The 18,277-nt window shown below is 34.5% G+C and overlaps 4 protein-coding genes across 7 annotated transcripts; 2 read left to right on the top strand and 2 right to left on the bottom strand.

Annotated features, from left to right (window-relative positions):
- Positions 1-2,330: 2,330 nt before the first annotated feature.
- LOC108211759 (probable alkaline/neutral invertase D) lies at positions 2,331-7,688 on the top strand. Of its 2 annotated transcripts, XM_017383440.2 has the most exons (5): positions 2,331-2,673; positions 5,332-5,764; positions 5,842-6,273; positions 6,526-7,084; positions 7,263-7,688. In XM_017383440.2, exons 2-5 carry the CDS (start codon positions 5,363-5,365, stop codon positions 7,553-7,555), a joined length of 1,686 nt encoding a protein of 561 aa, XP_017238929.1. In that variant the 5' UTR covers positions 2,331-2,673; positions 5,332-5,362; the 3' UTR covers positions 7,556-7,688. The 2 variants fall into 2 exon arrangements, with proteins under 2 accessions (XP_017238929.1, XP_063944617.1); XM_064088547.1 differs by lacking the exon at positions 2,331-2,673 and having other exon boundaries at positions 5,308-5,764.
- A 315-nt stretch (positions 7,689-8,003) lies between these two features.
- LOC108213789 (uncharacterized) lies at positions 8,004-10,107 on the top strand. 3 transcript variants are annotated; one of them, XM_017385579.2, is made up of 6 exons: positions 8,004-8,232; positions 8,757-8,956; positions 9,098-9,238; positions 9,323-9,403; positions 9,491-9,615; positions 9,741-10,107. In XM_017385579.2, exons 1-6 carry the CDS (start codon positions 8,004-8,006, stop codon positions 9,787-9,789), a joined length of 825 nt encoding a protein of 274 aa, XP_017241068.1. In that variant the 3' UTR covers positions 9,790-10,107. The 3 variants fall into 3 exon arrangements, with proteins under 3 accessions (XP_017241068.1, XP_063946757.1, XP_063946756.1); XM_064090687.1 differs by having other exon boundaries at positions 9,491-9,619; positions 9,709-10,107; XM_064090686.1 differs by having other exon boundaries at positions 9,491-9,746.
- A 59-nt stretch (positions 10,108-10,166) lies between these two features.
- LOC108213657 (gibberellin-regulated protein 11) lies at positions 10,167-10,955 on the bottom strand. The gene is made up of 3 exons (XM_017385459.2): positions 10,804-10,955; positions 10,671-10,713; positions 10,167-10,590 (listed from the first exon to the last, which is right to left on the bottom strand). The coding sequence occupies exons 1-3, from the start codon at positions 10,882-10,884 to the stop codon at positions 10,409-10,411; spliced, it is 306 nt and encodes a 101-aa protein (XP_017240948.1). The 5' UTR covers positions 10,885-10,955; the 3' UTR covers positions 10,167-10,408.
- A 2,436-nt stretch (positions 10,956-13,391) lies between these two features.
- On the bottom strand, positions 13,392-17,580 carry LOC108215185 (probable beta-D-xylosidase 7). The gene is made up of 6 exons (XM_017387570.2): positions 17,083-17,580; positions 15,892-16,194; positions 15,635-15,804; positions 15,453-15,550; positions 14,436-15,200; positions 13,392-14,153 (listed from the first exon to the last, which is right to left on the bottom strand). Exons 1-6 carry the CDS (start codon positions 17,500-17,502, stop codon positions 13,564-13,566), a joined length of 2,346 nt encoding a protein of 781 aa, XP_017243059.1. The 5' UTR covers positions 17,503-17,580; the 3' UTR covers positions 13,392-13,563.
- Between the last annotated feature and the right edge of the window lie 697 nt (positions 17,581-18,277).

Genomic DNA, 18,277 nt, shown 5'->3' with positions numbered 1-18,277 from the left:
AAAGTAGTTACTATATTCCATAAATAATATTTTTATATTTTTCATCCAAAAATTCCAGATAATTAGAACAATAGAACGGAGCTATCTGAGAAGCGCCACCTTTAAAAAACTTTCCATAATTAAATAATCTGAAATAGAATCAGATTAAAAAACTTGCAAGTTACTATATTCCATAAATAATCTGAAACAGAATCAGATTAATTTATGCCAAGATATATACCATATCAATTAATCTAAAAAAAAGTAGTTACTATATTCCATAAATAATATTTTTATATTTTTCATCCAAAAATTCCAGATAATTAGAACAATAGAACGGAGCTATCTGAGAGGCGCCACCTACACGCCCCCCCGCTTCTTCTTTATATAAGTATATTGATTGATTGATTGATGATTTAATTTTCCCCTTCTAATTACCGAGCTTTTTTAAAATATGATTTCGCTTTATTTTTTACATCTTTCAACAATCAATTGCATTATTTTCCAAAAAAAAACAAACAATCAATTTGCATATTATATATGTTATGCTTTGATATATTTTAGAATATTTTTTTATTTTTACTTTAAAAAAAATTCTAGTGAAATAAAAATAATTTTAAGCGAGGGGCTTCGAAGCAAATAACGAAGCTTATGTGAATAAAAGCGAAAGTAACAAAGAAAACATATACGTACCGCTAAAACCAAGAGGCCAAAAAAAGCCAAAAAAAATCTCTGAGTAAATTAGAGGACTTGGGACAAGGACGAGCCTCTTGTGATCTTGCACATGGTCCGATTGTGCAAAATAAGAAACAAGTTGACATTATATAATTTTCTTCCTCTGCAATTTGTTATCTTTCATATCAACTATTATTTCTGCAAGGGAATGAAGCTCCTTATAATTATGATCAAAATGTCACAAATTGAAGAGTATTTTTCAAAAATATCTAAATTATAATTTTTATTCAGAATCAACCGAATTTCATATGCAACCTCAATTGTTATTTTTGATCAGCGTTCTAACTTCATATACAATTTTGACTGCATTATTAATTTTTATATGAAAATAAGAATATATTTACTAATTTCCTTGAATTAATCATCCACGTCGCACTCAGAGCCGAAGACCAAAAAATAATAATCTACCACAACTGTGATAAGTTTAGTGCGTTTGTCATCGATGACGTACTCACGGCTCGATATTAATTAACAATTCGAAGATAATAAGAATAGAACATAAGACAAGCAGGGCCGCCCCAGCTGAAAATCAAGGAGGCTGATCAAAATTAAACTATAGAGCGTTACGAATTTGCAATACATGCTTCATGGCTGCTGAAGTGCCGATTAGCTAAAAAAAATTAAAAATAAATCATGGCTGCTGATTGAAAAAAAAAAAAAAGAAAACTTTACGGACACAGTTTTTATCCAACTGAATTTAGTTTCTTAAAATTATGTGGCGGACCAGAGTTTTTAATAGATCGAGAAGAAGGCAACTTATTATAAAATTTTGATTCATGTTTGTGTTCACGAATTATTTTTGGAAATGAAAGCAAAAAGGGAAGTGAATTATTTAATGAAACCAATAGCGTCTTTGATTTTTACAATGGGGTTCGAAACTAATACCCTACCATTTCACTCACTTGCACTATATCATGATCCAGGGATAAATAGTATTAGATCATCTCCGATAATTAACAATTCTTAAGTTAAAAACTGAGTTAACATATAAAATAAATAGATATAGCTAATCTATTTAAAAAGCACACTCCAACCACATCTATTTTTATTTATAATTTTAGCCAAAATGATTATATTTGTCGAATTTCTATAAACTTGTAAGAAAGCCGTAATATAATTACACATAATTTATTATCACATCAAATTAAATTGATATATTTTATTTATAACAATCGAATATTATTAACATATTATATTTAAGTTATAACTAATACCAATTTTACATAATATCTTACGGAGTTTAACCAATATGTTCAATATGCTCTTGTTATGAATAATTGGTTCATCGAGATCCGGAAGAAATCGCTTTAAACGATGCTAAGATTCACATGCATGTCGCCGTCCTCTGAGCTCTGATAACTCATCCTGTATAGGAACCTTGCGGTTTATATACTCCTGCCGTTGTTATTTCTCTCCTCCGCAGATAAAGTTTTATATTTTATTCATTACATCAAACAAACTAAACCAACGTATGCGTACGTAAGAAATGCTAGTTTAATAATATAACAGAGTAAATTATATAAAGATGATGTATTGGTGCACGTTAGATGAATGAAAATGTTAAAAAGAATAAGTCGAAAAAGAGATGGATATGCAGAGTAAAACGGAGAATAAAGAATAAACTAGGTACTGCTGATAAGCAAATACAATAAGCACACTCTAGCTAAGATCGCTCGCCTCCTTTATTACAACCCTACTCTTGCTAATCTAGTCGAGATTATTTTAATAACGTTAAAAAGGACAAGTTTCTGGGAGATTTTTCCAAAACAATCGTCTGATCTCCCAAGATTATATTAGTTGCCGGTCACCTTTGCTTTTCTTTACATTGGTTATATTAGTTGCCGGTCATTTGACTTCACTTGCCGGTTGATTCCGCATTGCTTATATATAACCTCCCTTACTACAAGCTTCTTTTCTTTCATTCATTCATTCATTCAACTGTTTGATCAGTTTCAAGAGGTATGTTTCTGATTCCGGTAATTGTTTTCTTATTTGTATATGTTGGATTGCTTGATTATATATGAAATAGCTTGAAGTAACGGTATATTTTGATGTGTATTGTGTACATATTTAGTTCATGAATATCTGGTAATATTCTAGTCACGAAACTGAGACCCGTGTGATATATTAGTTCCGACTTTTTTTTTTTGGCTAAACTAAGACCCGTGTGATATATTAATTTCGGCTTTTTTTTTTTTTTGGTTTATATGTTAGTAATTTGTAGTATTTTCTGCCTTTGGATATATTACTGAAGCAGTTTGACTCTTTGAGAGGAGAGGGATTGAATAAAGTTTGGGCAACAATATGGCCTATATTCTCTACAAGTATATCATTTGTTCTTACATGAAAATTTTCTACTTTCACAATCAAAATTAAGGGGACAAAGCTGAAATTTGGAGATTCATTGGCTAAGCTAGCCTATGTTCGAGTTTTGTTTCAAAATGAGTTAGGTTGGGTTGTTCCAATTTTTAGAATGTGACTGTTCAAGAGGGTAGTGTTAAGTTTCATGAACATCAATGTGGTGGTTATGTGAGAGGTTGTGTTGATGAGAGATTACAGAGTAGTATGCGAGGCTGTGTTGTACGTGGTCGAATCACAATTAATAATGTATAGTCACATCACATGTCTTTCCAGACTTATTTGTTTCGAGGAGAAATTTGTGACATATAACGTGCCATGCAACATCAAAGTACGAGGAGTCGTGTGATAAGAGATCTCCGTCCATAAATTATTAGTTACTCCCTCCGTCCCCCTCAATTGTTTACATTGAAGAGGGATGCGGGACCACGACAATGTATGAAAAATGAGTAAAATTAGATGAAAAGTAACTAAAGTGGTGGGATCTATCCATATTTAATAATAGATTGATTTGAGATAGTGGAGGAAAGTAGTTGGTGTAATAGTAGTTTTTATTGTTAAATATGAGATAGTAGGGGAAGATAGTGGTTGTAATGATGAGAAAAACTTATTATTTATAGTAACGTAAAGAAATGAGAGGGACATCCCAAAATAATAACGGTAAAGAGGAGTAAAAATTATTAGTATATATTATTAATAAATAAAATAAAACAGCTCAATTCTAGTAAAACAATTTTATTTTGGGTCATGGCCTACAATTCACAATCATAGATAGGTCTCTGTGCTATAAAATTATTAGTTAAAAATTATAAAAAGTTATTAAAAAAATAATATAAAAACTTTATTCTAATAAGACATTTCTCTTTTGAGTCGTCGTCCATAATCGTAAATGGCTATGGACGGATTAAGTGACATGTGATTTTGAGATTGTTGGGTTGTAATATTTATTTTGAGAAACAAATAAATATGATTTAAAATCATATTCATTTGTAAGCTCACAATCTAGAATCACAATAAATGAAAGATTTTGAAATAAAATAAATTTTTTGTTGCATTGTTATATTTTGGCGCAGCATGAAATTTTTTCTTTTCAATATTAATATTACGGAAAAAAGTGCTGAGATGTAGGTTCATTTTTTTCTTAAAAGAGATCCTACATTCACATCAAAAAATTAAGATTAATGTGAATAATAGATTATTAGTACATCACAATAATGACTCATATTAAAATTTATGCTACACTTCAACGTTAAGTCCAGAAATCTACTAAAATGGGACTTTATTATATAATTTTTTTTATATATATTATTTCTTATAATGACATAGTAATATAGCTGAAAAATAAATTTTAATAAGACAGAGTTAAAATTTTAGAAGAAGGCGTTGATATAAAATATTTTAAACTATAATATAAACAAGAAGAAATTACTGGAGTCTAGTTTGGGCTAACGGCCTTTGTTTCCATCTGCAGCCCAATCAAACCTTAACATCTGTTTCGTTGTTTTGATGTCCAGAATGGTTTTGGACCGGTCCGCTTTTTATTTTTTCTGACGATCCGCTTTTCATTCTGGTGTAATATATGATATATCAGTTCCAAATTCTATGTTACTGTAATGTTCAAACTATGGTCGAACTAGACATGTAAACTAAAATTATTTCATACTCCCTCCGTCCCATTTTATATGACCCTTATTCCTTTTTGGGACGTCCCAAAAAGAATGAACCTACAATACTTACTATTTTTGAACACTACTTTTCACTATTACACCCACTACTTTCTTTCACTATCTCTTTTCTATAATAATATAAACACTATTACACCCACTATCTTCCTCCACTATCTCAAATCTATTATTAAATATTGGTAGGTCCCACCACTTTACCCACTTTTCAACTAAACTTACTACATTTTTCTTAATCTCCGTGAAAGTCAAACCAGCTCACTCTTTTTGGGACGGAGGGAGTAGTATTCACCTTTTGTCCTTTTCTACAAAGCTTTTTACAAAATCGGTCTGTCCCAAAATAATAGTCGTTTTTTCCGTATGAATGTCAGGTTCTTGTGCCTAATGAGCAATGAATACTAAAGTAAAATCATTGCCTTGTTTGTTGCATGAACTCTATCAGTTTAAAGCATGTATCATTGGTATCAATCTATTTCAGATTTTCCGTTCTATGAGCGCAACTAATCTGTGGCAACAAGTTGAACAAAATGTTACTTTTGAACACTGTGTGTTTATGACTTGTTTTACTTAACCACAGATTCTAAAACAGCTTCTAGTTCTTGGCAAATATGTGTCCGACATCAAAGGAGAAAGCACAAAACGGCAATGTGAAACGCCTCGAGACCAGAACCTCCTCACTCGAAACGGAGGACTCTGATTTGTTAAGAATGATGAACAGACCTCGGCCTGTCAACATAGAGAGGAACCGGTCTTTTGATGAGAGATCCTTTAGTGAATTATCAACTACCCTGTCACCACCGCGCATATCTCATATCTTTGATTTTCTAGACACTACGTATTCTCCTGGAAGATGGACTGGTAGTCCTAGATCTGCCTGCGGCTACGAGACTCACCCCATGGTGGGAGAAGCATGGGAGGCGCTGAGGCGTTCATTAGTGCATTTTCGTGGAAATCCTGTTGGGACAATTGCTGCACTGGATCATTCTTCTGAAGAACTTAACTACGACCAGGTAAAATTTTGTTTTTTTTTGTTTACTTGTGAAATTCACCTTGCCTGCAATTGTGATTGCACTTGCCTCTTTTATAGGTTTTCTTGAGGGACTTTATTCCAAGTGCCTTGGCCTTTTTGATGAATGGAGAGCCTGATGTAGTCAAGAACTTTCTTTTAAAAACCCTGCGCCTGCAATCATGGGAGAAGAGGGTAGACAGATTCAAGCTAGGTGAAGGAGTGATGCCAGCAAGCTTTAAAGTGCTTCATGACCCTGTTCGGAATTCTGAAACTATCATTGCAGATTTTGGTGAAAGTGCTATAGGAAGAGTGGCTCCTGTGGACTCTGGTTTCTGGTGGATCATATTACTTCGTGCTTATACAAAGTCCACAGGGGACAATTCTCTGGCGGAACTGCCTGAATTTCAACAGGGTATGCGCCTTATCCTGGATTTATGCCTTTCTGAAGGCTTTGATACTTTTCCAACCCTTCTTTGTGCTGATGGATGCTCCATGGTTGACCGAAGAATGGTTAGTCTTATATAAATTCTTCTATGTATAGTGTTTTTAGTATGCTTACTATCAAACTGATTCTGTTCCTATTAATTAGCAATTTACTTATTATACTATGCATTTTCTTGAAGCAAATGAAACTTAGTTTAATTAACTACTTTAGATCATAAATAGGAAGAAGCGTGTATTGTTCTGAGAATTTCTGTTATATGCCTCGATAATGAGCTAAATTTTAATAGCATATCTTTGTTCCGTGGTAATTTGATTCAGGGTGTTTATGGCTATCCCATTGAGATACAAGCATTATTCTTTATGGCATTAAGGTGTGCTTTGCTTCTACTAAAGAACGATGACGAGGGAAAAGAGTTGGCAGACCGTATAAGAACACGCCTCAACGCTTTGAGTTATCACATGCGCAATTATTTCTGGCTAGACTTGAAACAGCTGAACGACATATATCGTTACAGGACAGAAGAATATTCTCATACAGCAGTTAACAAGTTCAATGTGATGCCTGACTCCCTTCCAGAATGGGTGTTTGATTTCATGCCATGTCGTGGAGGTTACTTCATTGGAAATGTGAGTCCAGCAAGAATGGACTTCCGCTGGTTTTGCTTGGGAAACTGTGTAGCAATCTTGTCGTCTATGGCTACTCCTGAGCAAGCCTCAGCAATAATGGATCTTATTGAAGCACGCTGGGGGGAGCTTGTTGGAGAAATGCCGTTGAAGATTTGTTATCCTGCAATGGAAAGCCATGAATGGCGGATAGTTACAGGCTGCGATACAAAGAACACTAGCTGGAGCTATCACAATGGAGGATCATGGCCAGGTGAGCTTTCTTGTTAAACTTGTAGAATAATGACCAATGGGCCTGTGATGACAATTAAGCCATACCTTAATGCCTCAGAATCTCTTTCTCTCATTGGCTCTGTCATGCCTTTAAAATTATCTGTCAAAAATGGAAAAATGAAACAGGTGATGTAACATTTCTAGTTATGCAAATGCAGTGCTTCTGTGGCTGCTGACCGCTGCATGTATCAAGACGGGGCGACCCCAGATGGCAAGACGTGCCATAGAACTAGCGGAGAGTCGTTTGATGAAGGATCATTGGCCTGAATACTATGATGGAAAGCATGGCCGGTATGTGGGGAAGCAGGCTCGCAAGTACCAGACTTGGTCTATTGCTGGCTACTTGGTGGCCAAAATGATGCTTGAGGATCCATCTCATCTGGGAATGATTTCCATTGAAGAAGATAAACAAATGCAGACTGGGATGAAAAGATCTGCTTCTTGGGTTTGAATTAATTGCTGAGTGATTTTTATTATGTTAATACAAAGTTGATAGTTTTTGTAATCCATTTCTCTCTTCTGTAAAATTTACTACTGAATATTTGCAAGTTGGCCAATTAAAAAATTAAAATTTTGGCTTATTACTCGCAACCATTGCAAAGTCTGATATTAAACCATCCGAATTGTTCTCATTTTAAATTAAAAAAAATTAATTAGAAATGAAAACAATTCTGTAACAGGCATGGATTAATTAACTGAAATATGGTAACATTTGAGGTAAGCCACTCCAATTTGTTAAGTCCGTGAAATCAAGAAGCTTAATAACCATCCTTCAAGAATTTGTTAGAATGTGCACCACTAATAATTTGAATGATCTATCTTCCACATAAAACGCCCACCTAAAAATTAGATTACACTAACATTGTTGTTTTAGAGTTAGAGTTTTAACAAGAAATAAAATGAAGGGAGCCAAGAAGCCGATTCATGCAGCATCAACATGGATAATGCAGCAACCCTCGGAAGTGAAGGCTTTCATAGCCATCTTCGCGTTCATGTCGGCTCTCCTTATTATAAAGGTGATGGTAGACGAGCGCAACAACCTTTTCATTGCCGCGGAGTCTGTCCATGCCATGGGTATTGCTGTCCTCATTTACAAGCTCTCCACCGGAGACAAGGACAATTGCTCTGGTCTTTTTCTGTCTCTTTGTTTTTTGTTGCTAACCTCTTTTTCTGTCTCTTTGATCACATGCATATAAATTTTCTTTTGAATTTGGAATATGATGATGATATTGAGTTCTTTTTAGTATCGAGGATATACATTTATCACCAGGCTGATTCTTGAATGCAGTTGCTGATATTTATCTTAATCAATGTTCTTATAGTATGTGTTTCTGTTATTAGTTCTTTGGGATGGGAGAATGAGATCGCGGAGTTTGTTTCTCTAAATTACTAAGTTTGAGTCAAGGGCCTTTTGATTTCAGATCAATAAATTCAACCTAATTTGATCTTATGATTTGAAGAACAGTAACATAGTAGATATCAACTCATATCTCTGTAACAAGAGGTTGGTATAAGAGACTTAGAACTTCCTTAATATAAGAATGTGCAAGTGACTTTGAGATTGATGGGGCAAGAAATGAATACCTTCTACTTGTGAGTTGTTTTGTTTAATTGGTATGTCTTCTTAGCTGTGCTCCCTTATATTTTGACAGGTCTTTCTCTAAAATCACAGGAACTCACAGCTACCTTCTTAAGCACAAGACTATACTGCAGCTTTGTTATGGAATACGACATACACACGTTACTTGATCTTGCTACATTAGCAGCAACCGCTTGGGTTATATATATGATACGCTATGTGTTGAACTCAACTGCTATGATTGAAAAAGACACCTTTCCGCATTATTATATGGTAAGGTAGCATTATCCTTTTGTAGTTGCAGTCGTATCAAATTTCCTCTAAGCGTGAAACTGTGGCATTCTTAATTATGACAAACAACTATGACCATTTGTGGTATCGTCCACCTTACTCATTGTTATGATTCAAATGTAGGTGCTGATATGTGCTGTAATATCCCTCGTGATTCATCCATCGACACCACATCATCTGTTTGACAGGATTTGTTGGGCCTTTGCTGTTTACTTGGAAGCTGTTTCAGTACTACCTCAGCTGCATGTCATACAGAACACTCAGGTTGATTCATAATAAATGAAAATTATCTTCTTCTAAAACTCTTCATATAAAGCCTTGTGAACTTATACTGGAGCTCTATTATAGGTTGTTGAACCGTTCACATCACATTATGTATTCGCTCTAGGAGTTGCAAGGTTCCTTACCTGTGCACATTGGATTCTCCAGGTATAATATATAATGCTATTTTTTTTACAAAAATTATTTTCTATCAAACAATATATCACTAAGAACGATTGTCCATGTCACATTCAGGTACTCGAAACAAGGGGACGGATGTTAACAGCCTTAGGTCATGGTTTGTGGCCTGGTATGGTCATTTTCTCAGAAATTGTCCAAACATTTATCCTGGCAGATTTCTGCTATTATTATGTCAAAAGGTCAGTTTTAAGCTTTTCCCCTGTTGATGATCATTTATGTTTTGGTTTTCCCAGAATCGTTCTTCATGTTGTTTGAAACAAGTTCTGCCAGAGTATATTCAAAGAATTTGTTCTTCTGTCTGCAGCATCATATCGGGTCAGCATGTGTTACGGCTTCCAGCAGGAGTTGTATGACTGGATTTCTTTTGAAGAATCAAAAGTGTCTGTTACCATCTCAGTAACTATAGGAAAAACGTTAATATAACTTAAACGTAGGATTGTATATGATTAGGTAGCTACACATAGTTAGCTGCTTGATTGTTGATTAGATGTATCTGCAGATTAACTGGTATGTATACAAGAGTAGGAAATATCTTTTACTTTTTCATGTTCTTGCTGCACACTTTTTAACTTGAATTACTTGATGTAAATATACCTGCTCAACTCGCCTCTCATTGTCATCGTATCTTTGAAATTGATATTGAGTCTATAATTAAGATCGAAGTCCTACTGGCAAATATCAAGCACAATACTGAAGAAAAATGTTGTTTGGCTCTGCAACAGCAAACAAGGACGTTGGAATTGGTCGTTGTGATCATTTTTAACAAAAGCATGAGCAGATCGAAGATCTGATGAAACACGAAAGCATTCTTTAGGGTTTAGCATCAATTTAAGTTGACAGAACATATGATCTTCCACCACCAAGAACTGAAGCATTATTGTACTACATAAACGCTAAGATACTCATATTCATGGGAAGCTTCCACTTCCTTGTACAGCTTATAAGATAGTTTTATTCATATGTTTATCTGAATCAAGGGCACTTGTGTCTGCCACCATGAGTAGTCAGATGAGCATAACATGGGCAGACATCCTCATTCCCAGCAGTGCCCGGAGGAACACAGTTACAGCGCGCACAGCATGTTCCACACGCTCTATTGCACAAATTTGGCCTCGATGATAAGTGGCATCTGTACGCGCATTTCCCTTGACAATCTGCATTAATCAATTGGCATCAGTATCACTTAACAAATTCGTTTGCTTCATATTTGAAGCGTGCGTGCATCAAATCAAACCTATTTTCTGGAGAAGCGAACGCCTGCCACCATCAACATTCGTCTACAAAAGGAAGAACAAACAGACAACATTAAAAACACTCAAAAGAAACAGAAAAATCAAAGTAACCAAGGGCTTCAGTGTTTGCGATACCATTATCTCATGAGCCTGAACAAACTGCAGAACAAACAGAGACAGCAAAAGTGCTGTGAGAATTGCCTTGGCAGTGGCCATAATTGTTAGCTACAACTCCACCAGATAGCAGGTATTTATAGGAAATTATTACACCATGCTTGTAAGTTGAAATATTGGTCACCTAATCATAAGTAAGGATGGCCCCCCTGCATTTACATCAAGTCCACCAATCAAAATCCACCAAAACCATCAATTTTAGTGTATAATGTGTGCCCATGGGCACACACTAGACAAACCCATAATTATATAGAGCATTAATATTCTCCAGGCCAAGCCAAAGTGGACTCTAGCTTTGTTTTCAGCACACACGAGTCCTCATCCTTCACTCTCAACTTTGCCAAAACAAGAAACTTCCACCTATTTCTTCCCTAACACAGTTTGTCTCGAACTAAATCTCGATACTTCTAATATTCAAAACAATTTTATTATAATAAATCGAACAAAATTTTACTATGATCGAAAATGAGGTTTGGAATTAAAAGACGTATTAAGACTTGGAGGGAGATTTTTTATAGGGAAATCTACAAAACTACCTACCTTTTCTTTTATTGTTTTCAAAAATACTACCTTCCAGAATTATTTTTAAAAATACTTTTTCATAAATTTTTTTTTTCGAAAATACTGTTTGCAACTTTTGCAACCTCATTTGCAACTACAGGCGACGCCAGCCGTGTTGCAACCTGATTTCAAGTTCCAGTTTTCAAATGTCATTTTCGACCTCATTTTCGGAATCGAATATATATATATATATATATTCCGAAAATGAGGTCGAAAATGACATTTGAAAACTGGAACTTGAAATCAGGATTTGTAATTGCATATATGGTTGCATATGGTTGTATTCAGTTGCATATGGTTGCATTCAGTTGATTCTATTATAAACTAATGGCCCCGCCAGGGGCACACCATACATCTGTTGTTACTTACAGTTTTCAGTTGCATTTAGTTGCAACTGAGGTTGCAAAAGTTGCAACTGAGGTTGCAAAAGTTGCAACTGCAGTTGCAACCTCATTTGCAACTTTTGCAACCTCATTTACAACTATATATAGTTTTCAGTTGCATTTAGTTGCAACTGAGGTTGCAAATGAAGTTGCAACTGCAGTTGCAAAAGTTGCAACTGCAGTTGCAACTTCATTTGCAACCTCATTTGCAACTTTTGCAACTTACAGTTTTCAGTTGAACTAGTTGCAATTGCAGTTGCAACAGTTGCAACTTTCCATTTTTATTTGCAACTTTTGCAACCTCATTTGCAACTTTTACGGCTGCGCCGCCCAAGTTGCAAATGAGGTTGCAAAAGTTGCAAATCGTATTTTTGAAAAAAAAAATTATGAAAAAGTATTTTTAAAAACAATGAAAAAGATGGTAGTATTTTTTAAAAAATAATTTTACAGATGGGTATTTTTAAAAAGATCCCTTTTTTATATCTTTCGAGATCCACCCTACAATATGAAATAAAAAGCCAAAATAAGTGACCTTAGCCACGCTCATGTCATGTGTACGGCAGAAACTGCAAAATCCGATCTAAATATGTCCTGACAAAGTTAAAATAAACGTTTTCATATGTAAAATCAATTCTCAACGGGTTAATTATCAAGTTAGTCACTGAAGTGGGCTTAATGTATCAAATTGGTCACTGAACTCAAAACGGTATCAAGATGGTCACTGAAGTGACCATAAATATCAAACAGGTACCTTGAAATATAAGTTCAAGCACTGAAAATATTATTTATAAAGTTTTACACATTATTTTTAAATGTTACCCAAACCAACTAAAAGGTTACGACTTCTAATATTTATGATAATATATTTAGATTTTATCAAATTTATTTATTATTTATTTTTAACTAAAACAAAGAAAATAAGTATATAATAAACTATAAATAATAAATAAACTTGATAAAATATAAATATTTTATTTTAAATACTAGAAGTCATAACCTTTTAGTTGGTTGTGGTGACATTTAAAAATAATGTGTAAAATTTTATAAATAATATTTTTACTGCTTGAACTTATATTTCAAGGTACCTGTTTGATATATATAGCCACTTCAGTGACCATCTTGATACCGTTTTGAGTTCAGTGACCAACTTGATACATTAATCCCACTTCAGTGACCAACTTGATAATTAACCCATTCCTCAACAAAGTTATAACTTAAACGTTACATATACAACATCAATTACTAGTTAATGTTTATAATGTTAGGTTTTACTTTAACAAATAAAGAATATGTAATGCTAAATCAGTTATATATCTGATGACTGATGAGATAGGCAATCCATCTAACGAGTAAAGGCTACTTCTACCTAAAGAAGGCAAAATTGATAGATAACGAATTAGCTTGTTTCGTGAGAATCATTTTCTTAGCCTTACCTAATAGATATAAACTTTTGTTGCGTTTGGATGACAGAATCGTAAATTCAAACGTTTGCTTTCCAGATGCACATCAAGCACTGAGAAATATTGCCTTTGAGATCTAATTCGATTTTTGAATTTAATTCCTGGAGTGCTAGAAAATAACATAAATTCGAATTCTAATATCAAGTTCGCAAATCCACAATATTAATTTCCTTAATTTTTCTGCAAGCAGATGCTATTTTAATTTCATGATTAACATATAAACATTCATCATGATTTCCCGGAAATGCTACTGAGCTCAGTATAAAATCGGCACGATTCACTGACCTTAAAATTTAAAGGAGCATTCCACAGGTTCATTATATTACAACCTTAAATGGATACTCTTTATCTCCTACAATGAGGTTGTAAGATGCTGCTTCAATTATCATCAAACCGTCGCTGGTAGCTTTGCTAAGGTGCTCACAAGGGTTCAATACAAACTCCACTTGAGCTTTTTCACCAGCACGCAAATCCACACTCTGAAATCCAATCAACTGCTTGATTGGATCCCCGTTTTTAACTTCCAATGTTTTAAGAAATAGCAAAACTGGGTGCTTACCCTGCATCTGTCCATTGTTTTGAACTTTTACAATAGCTCGGAATTGTGCTTTATCACATGCGTCGTTGCTTATCTTTGATACTGGCACGTAAGGGTCTGAGTTGGAATCTTTGAGAATCAGTGTGTTAGATAATTGAGTTAGAGAGACTGTCTTTGGGGATACTGAAGTGAACTTGTAACTATAATTTGAATAGCTAAGACCATAACCAAATTCGTAAACTTTTGGTCCACTGTAGAATCGGTATGTTCTCCCTGGATACCCTGTTGATTGATCAGGCCGCATTCTCATGTCTGTCATTGGTACTCTGACGAAATCTTTTGGATACCAAGTGACAGGTAACTTTCCGCCTGCAAGACATCAAGTGCACATTTTAATTATCAGTCAGTAGAACAACAGGTGGTAACTGTATCTGCATAAATACACCCATGACTCAGTTGCAGTATTAATATTCACACTTGCACTACTTTCTTCAAAATGTGATTAAAAAACCAGATGACACTACTGCAGAAATTCAAAAGTATTCGGTTGTACTCCTTGAGTACTAAAAAAGGGCTAGATTGCACATGTCTCACATTATAGAACATATCAGTACAGGCAGTTTGGTATGTAGGACTATAAATTTACTTTACCTGGGTTATGGTCACCGAAGATTATTTCTGCCAGTGCAGTTCCTCCAGCTTCACCTGGATAACCGGCCCACAATATGCTTGCAATGTTTGGGTCATCTCGGGCAAAAGAAATGTCAACAGGACCTCCAGACAACACCACCAAGACAACTGGCTTCTTTGAAACCTTTGCAACATTTGTAATGAGATATTGCTGCTGTCCTGGGAGCACCAAATCCACTCGATCATGTTTCTCTCTTTCTTGACTCTGATCTAGCCCCATAACAAGCACAACATAATCCGAACTGCTTGCTAACTTCATTGTTTCAGAGAGCATAACACTAGTACAATTTACATAATCACACCCTTGGTTATAAGCTGTGCTCTTCACGTAACTCTGAAATGCTTGGAGGAGTGTGATATTTTTGCATGGAGGCCCTTCATAGTTGGCAAGAAAGACTTCTGTACTGTTGGCACTAGGTCCAATAAGAGCCAGTGACGATATTTTTGTCTTTGAAAGTGGGAGAAAACTTGCAGAATTCTTCAAAAGAACTATGCCGCTTCTTGCAGCTTCAAGGGCTAACTGCAGGTTCTCATTGGAACATACCTGGTCTGGACCAATCTTACCTAAAGACTGCTTTCTTGGGTCTCCATTATAAAATCCTAACCTCATCTGGACAGAGAAGAGATTGCGAAGAGCAGTGTCGACATCTGATTCATTGATCTTTTTCTGTTGTATTGCTGATTTAGTGTATTTCTTCAAGTGAGAACCACAATTGACATCCATGCCTGTCACAAAAGAGAATATAAATAGATATTTAAAGCACTACTATATTAGCATGTTTTAATAGGCCAATCAAGGTATTTTTTTTATCATTAAATTGGACTTGAAATTTCAGTGAAAAGGAATTAGGATCTAAGAGCATCCTAGGAAGTAGAAAGAGGTAATAAGAAAGTAAAATGATGTCAACATATCAGATCAGACTCAATGTTGAATGAACAATGTATATTATGCAAGAAACATAATCAACTAAACCAAACCAGCTTTGAGAACATCTGCCACTGCGTCCTCAGGCAATGCAGCATATCTTTGAGGATCATAAATTGTAGCAACTCCATCACAATCCGAGGCAATATATCTGAAGAAAGGAAAATACCTTATGTTTAACTGTTACCAACACAAACAAGTTCCAATCAAATTAACACAGTTACTTAAATAATACCCTTGGAACCCCCACAGTCCACGAGCAGTCTTTGTCAAAAGATTGTAGTCAGCACAGTTTGGGACTCCATTAACTTGGTTATAGGCACACATTATCCCGCTGGCTTGCCCTTGTTCTACACAGCTCTGGAAAGGTGGCTGATATGAATCAGCCAAATCTTGTAGGGTAACCTATATTTAAAAGAAAACAAGACAATGAAACTATTTAAACACCACAGAATGGGGGACCAAGACAATAGATCTACGTATCGAGCTTACATGAGCATTAAACGCATAACGATTAAAAGTGGTCCAGTTATCTAGATCATAGGCAGTAAAGTGTTTGCAGCAAGCTGAAATCTGCAGATGACCGTCTTTTAGATATCCGCCCTCAAAACTGTCACCTTGGATTCCTCTTACAAATGAGACTGCATACTTTCCTGAAACTAATGGATCTTCCCCAGGTGTTTCTTGACCTCTCCCCCATCGTGGATCGCGGAAAATATTAATATTTGGTGCCCAAAATGTCAATCCCTTGGCTTGTCCCACGTTGTATATAGCCCTTGCTTCTCTTCCAATTGCCTGCCATTATAATCAGCAGTCAGCACTATAAAGTAACATTCACTATTTCTTTATCGGATTTTCTAGTGTGTGTCCACGGGCACACACTAACAACTACATTTTACTTGAGTGGTGAATTTCTATTGATTCTCATCTTATTAATAATGATATCTCCTGCATATACAAATATCTTACCAATCAAAATCCCGCAGCTGCTAATTAAAAATTAGCGTGTGCACACTACAAAGACCCTTCCTTTATTTAACTTGCATGCAACCGACGGACCATTTTCATGAGAGTTGGTGCTTAGCATGTGCCCATGGGCACACAGCAGAAAAACCGTTCTAATTTTACCAAGTTACTCATAACTCTTTATCCATGTCTATATATCTATATAATATGAATAGTTATAACATCTACAACATACTCTTAAATCTTATTTTTATAAGCCCCGATGGGCCAAATATAAGAACAGACACTTTTTGTATGAAAAAATATCATGTCAAATATTCATATATCAAACTACCATATTTTTATGAATATCCTCAATTTTGTTCTATAATTTGATGTTTTAGATAATAATTTGAAAAATAATAATTTTTATTAACATTTTAAACTTTGTAATATGATTTTTTTTCTTGGGATATTGGAGAATATTTTAACAAAAATAACAAATATAGAAATTGGTAAATTCTTGGTTGTAACATAACATATCCTAATAAAGTTTCTAGTTTGAGTAATAATTTATTGTCATTTCTTAACACTACCATTCTTTTATCATAATTTACGTAACATTTAGTACATAAATATACTTCCATATAATCTTCATTAAAATAACTTCATTAAAATGCTAAAAAGTTACAGAAAATCAGATTCAAAAAACCTGAGTCAACTCGGTTCAAAACTCACCTGGGCAATGCGATACCAAAGTAACGAGTCGAAACTGGCAGCAGTAAGAATAATCTGAGGAAACATAGTTGCTGACCTAACCGTTCCGTTAAACCGAACACCTCTTCCATGACGTGATATTCCATGTAAACCTTCCGACCACCACTCATAAGCGGCGACGCCGAGTCGAGGAATCGCCGCTGCTGAGTTAACCAGTTGTGAGATTTTCTCGTCGAGAGTTAACCGAGTCACCAAGTCGTCAACTCGTTGGGAAATTGATAGTGAAGTATCACAGAAGTGGTATGATTTTGTAGATGGGTTAGAGGAATCACATGAAAATGGTGGCGGTGATTGAGTTAACTGAGTTGACTCGGCATGGATAACAATTGCATTGAGTGTTAAAGTGCACAAGATTGCAAGAGAAATATGGAGACGATTCATGCCGGAAACGGGGCTGAACGTGCTATGTAAAAATTATTGAAGATTTTGTTTGCATATATAGCCGTTTCCTAATTTTGGGTTCTTCTGATTTGATCACTTTTACTGCTCTTTAATAGTTAATACATATATTTAATGTTTTATCGATTCGATTTTTCAAATCCGATTAATTTTTATATATATTTTTAATCAAAATATATATGATAAATTATTAAAATTAAAATATTATATTACTTTGAATATGAATAATTATTGAATTTATGAATATAGTAAATATATAAGTTACTAAATAGCTAATATAATAATAACTAAATATTAAACAATATTTTAATATTAAAATAGATCTGATTTTCATTCCGATTAATCCCCGAATTCCGATTAATCCCGTAGCTCAGCCGATTAAATCCGATTCCCGATTTTTGTAACACTGCATATATTTTAAAAATCATTTATATTTTATTTTATAAAGGAAAATTTAGAAATATACATATATATTATTTTTCATAACACAACATTTTAAGTACACGATAAATACCGACATCACATTAAATAATTTTTTGTTTGACAAAGTATTAATATTTCCATTTTATTAAAGTGATGCAAATTTTGATTCTCGTAAAGAAAATATGAGTCCATCCTTTATCAAGCATGCTAAGTCTATAAATGTTTAGGGAAGGATGTGTGTGATTAGTAAAAAGAAAAAACTTAAAATAACAAATACTTTTTAAGTAAATACATAGATTGTGTTTTGTGACTTCTGTCATACAAATTTTTATAA

This window comes from Daucus carota, chromosome 3, assembly GCF_001625215.2.
Source record: "Daucus carota subsp. sativus chromosome 3, DH1 v3.0, whole genome shotgun sequence".
Classification (NCBI taxonomy): Eukaryota; Viridiplantae; Streptophyta; class Magnoliopsida; order Apiales; family Apiaceae; genus Daucus; species Daucus carota.
The sequence above is the reverse complement of the archived record's forward strand: the minus strand, read 5'-3'. Positions and strand labels throughout refer to the sequence as shown.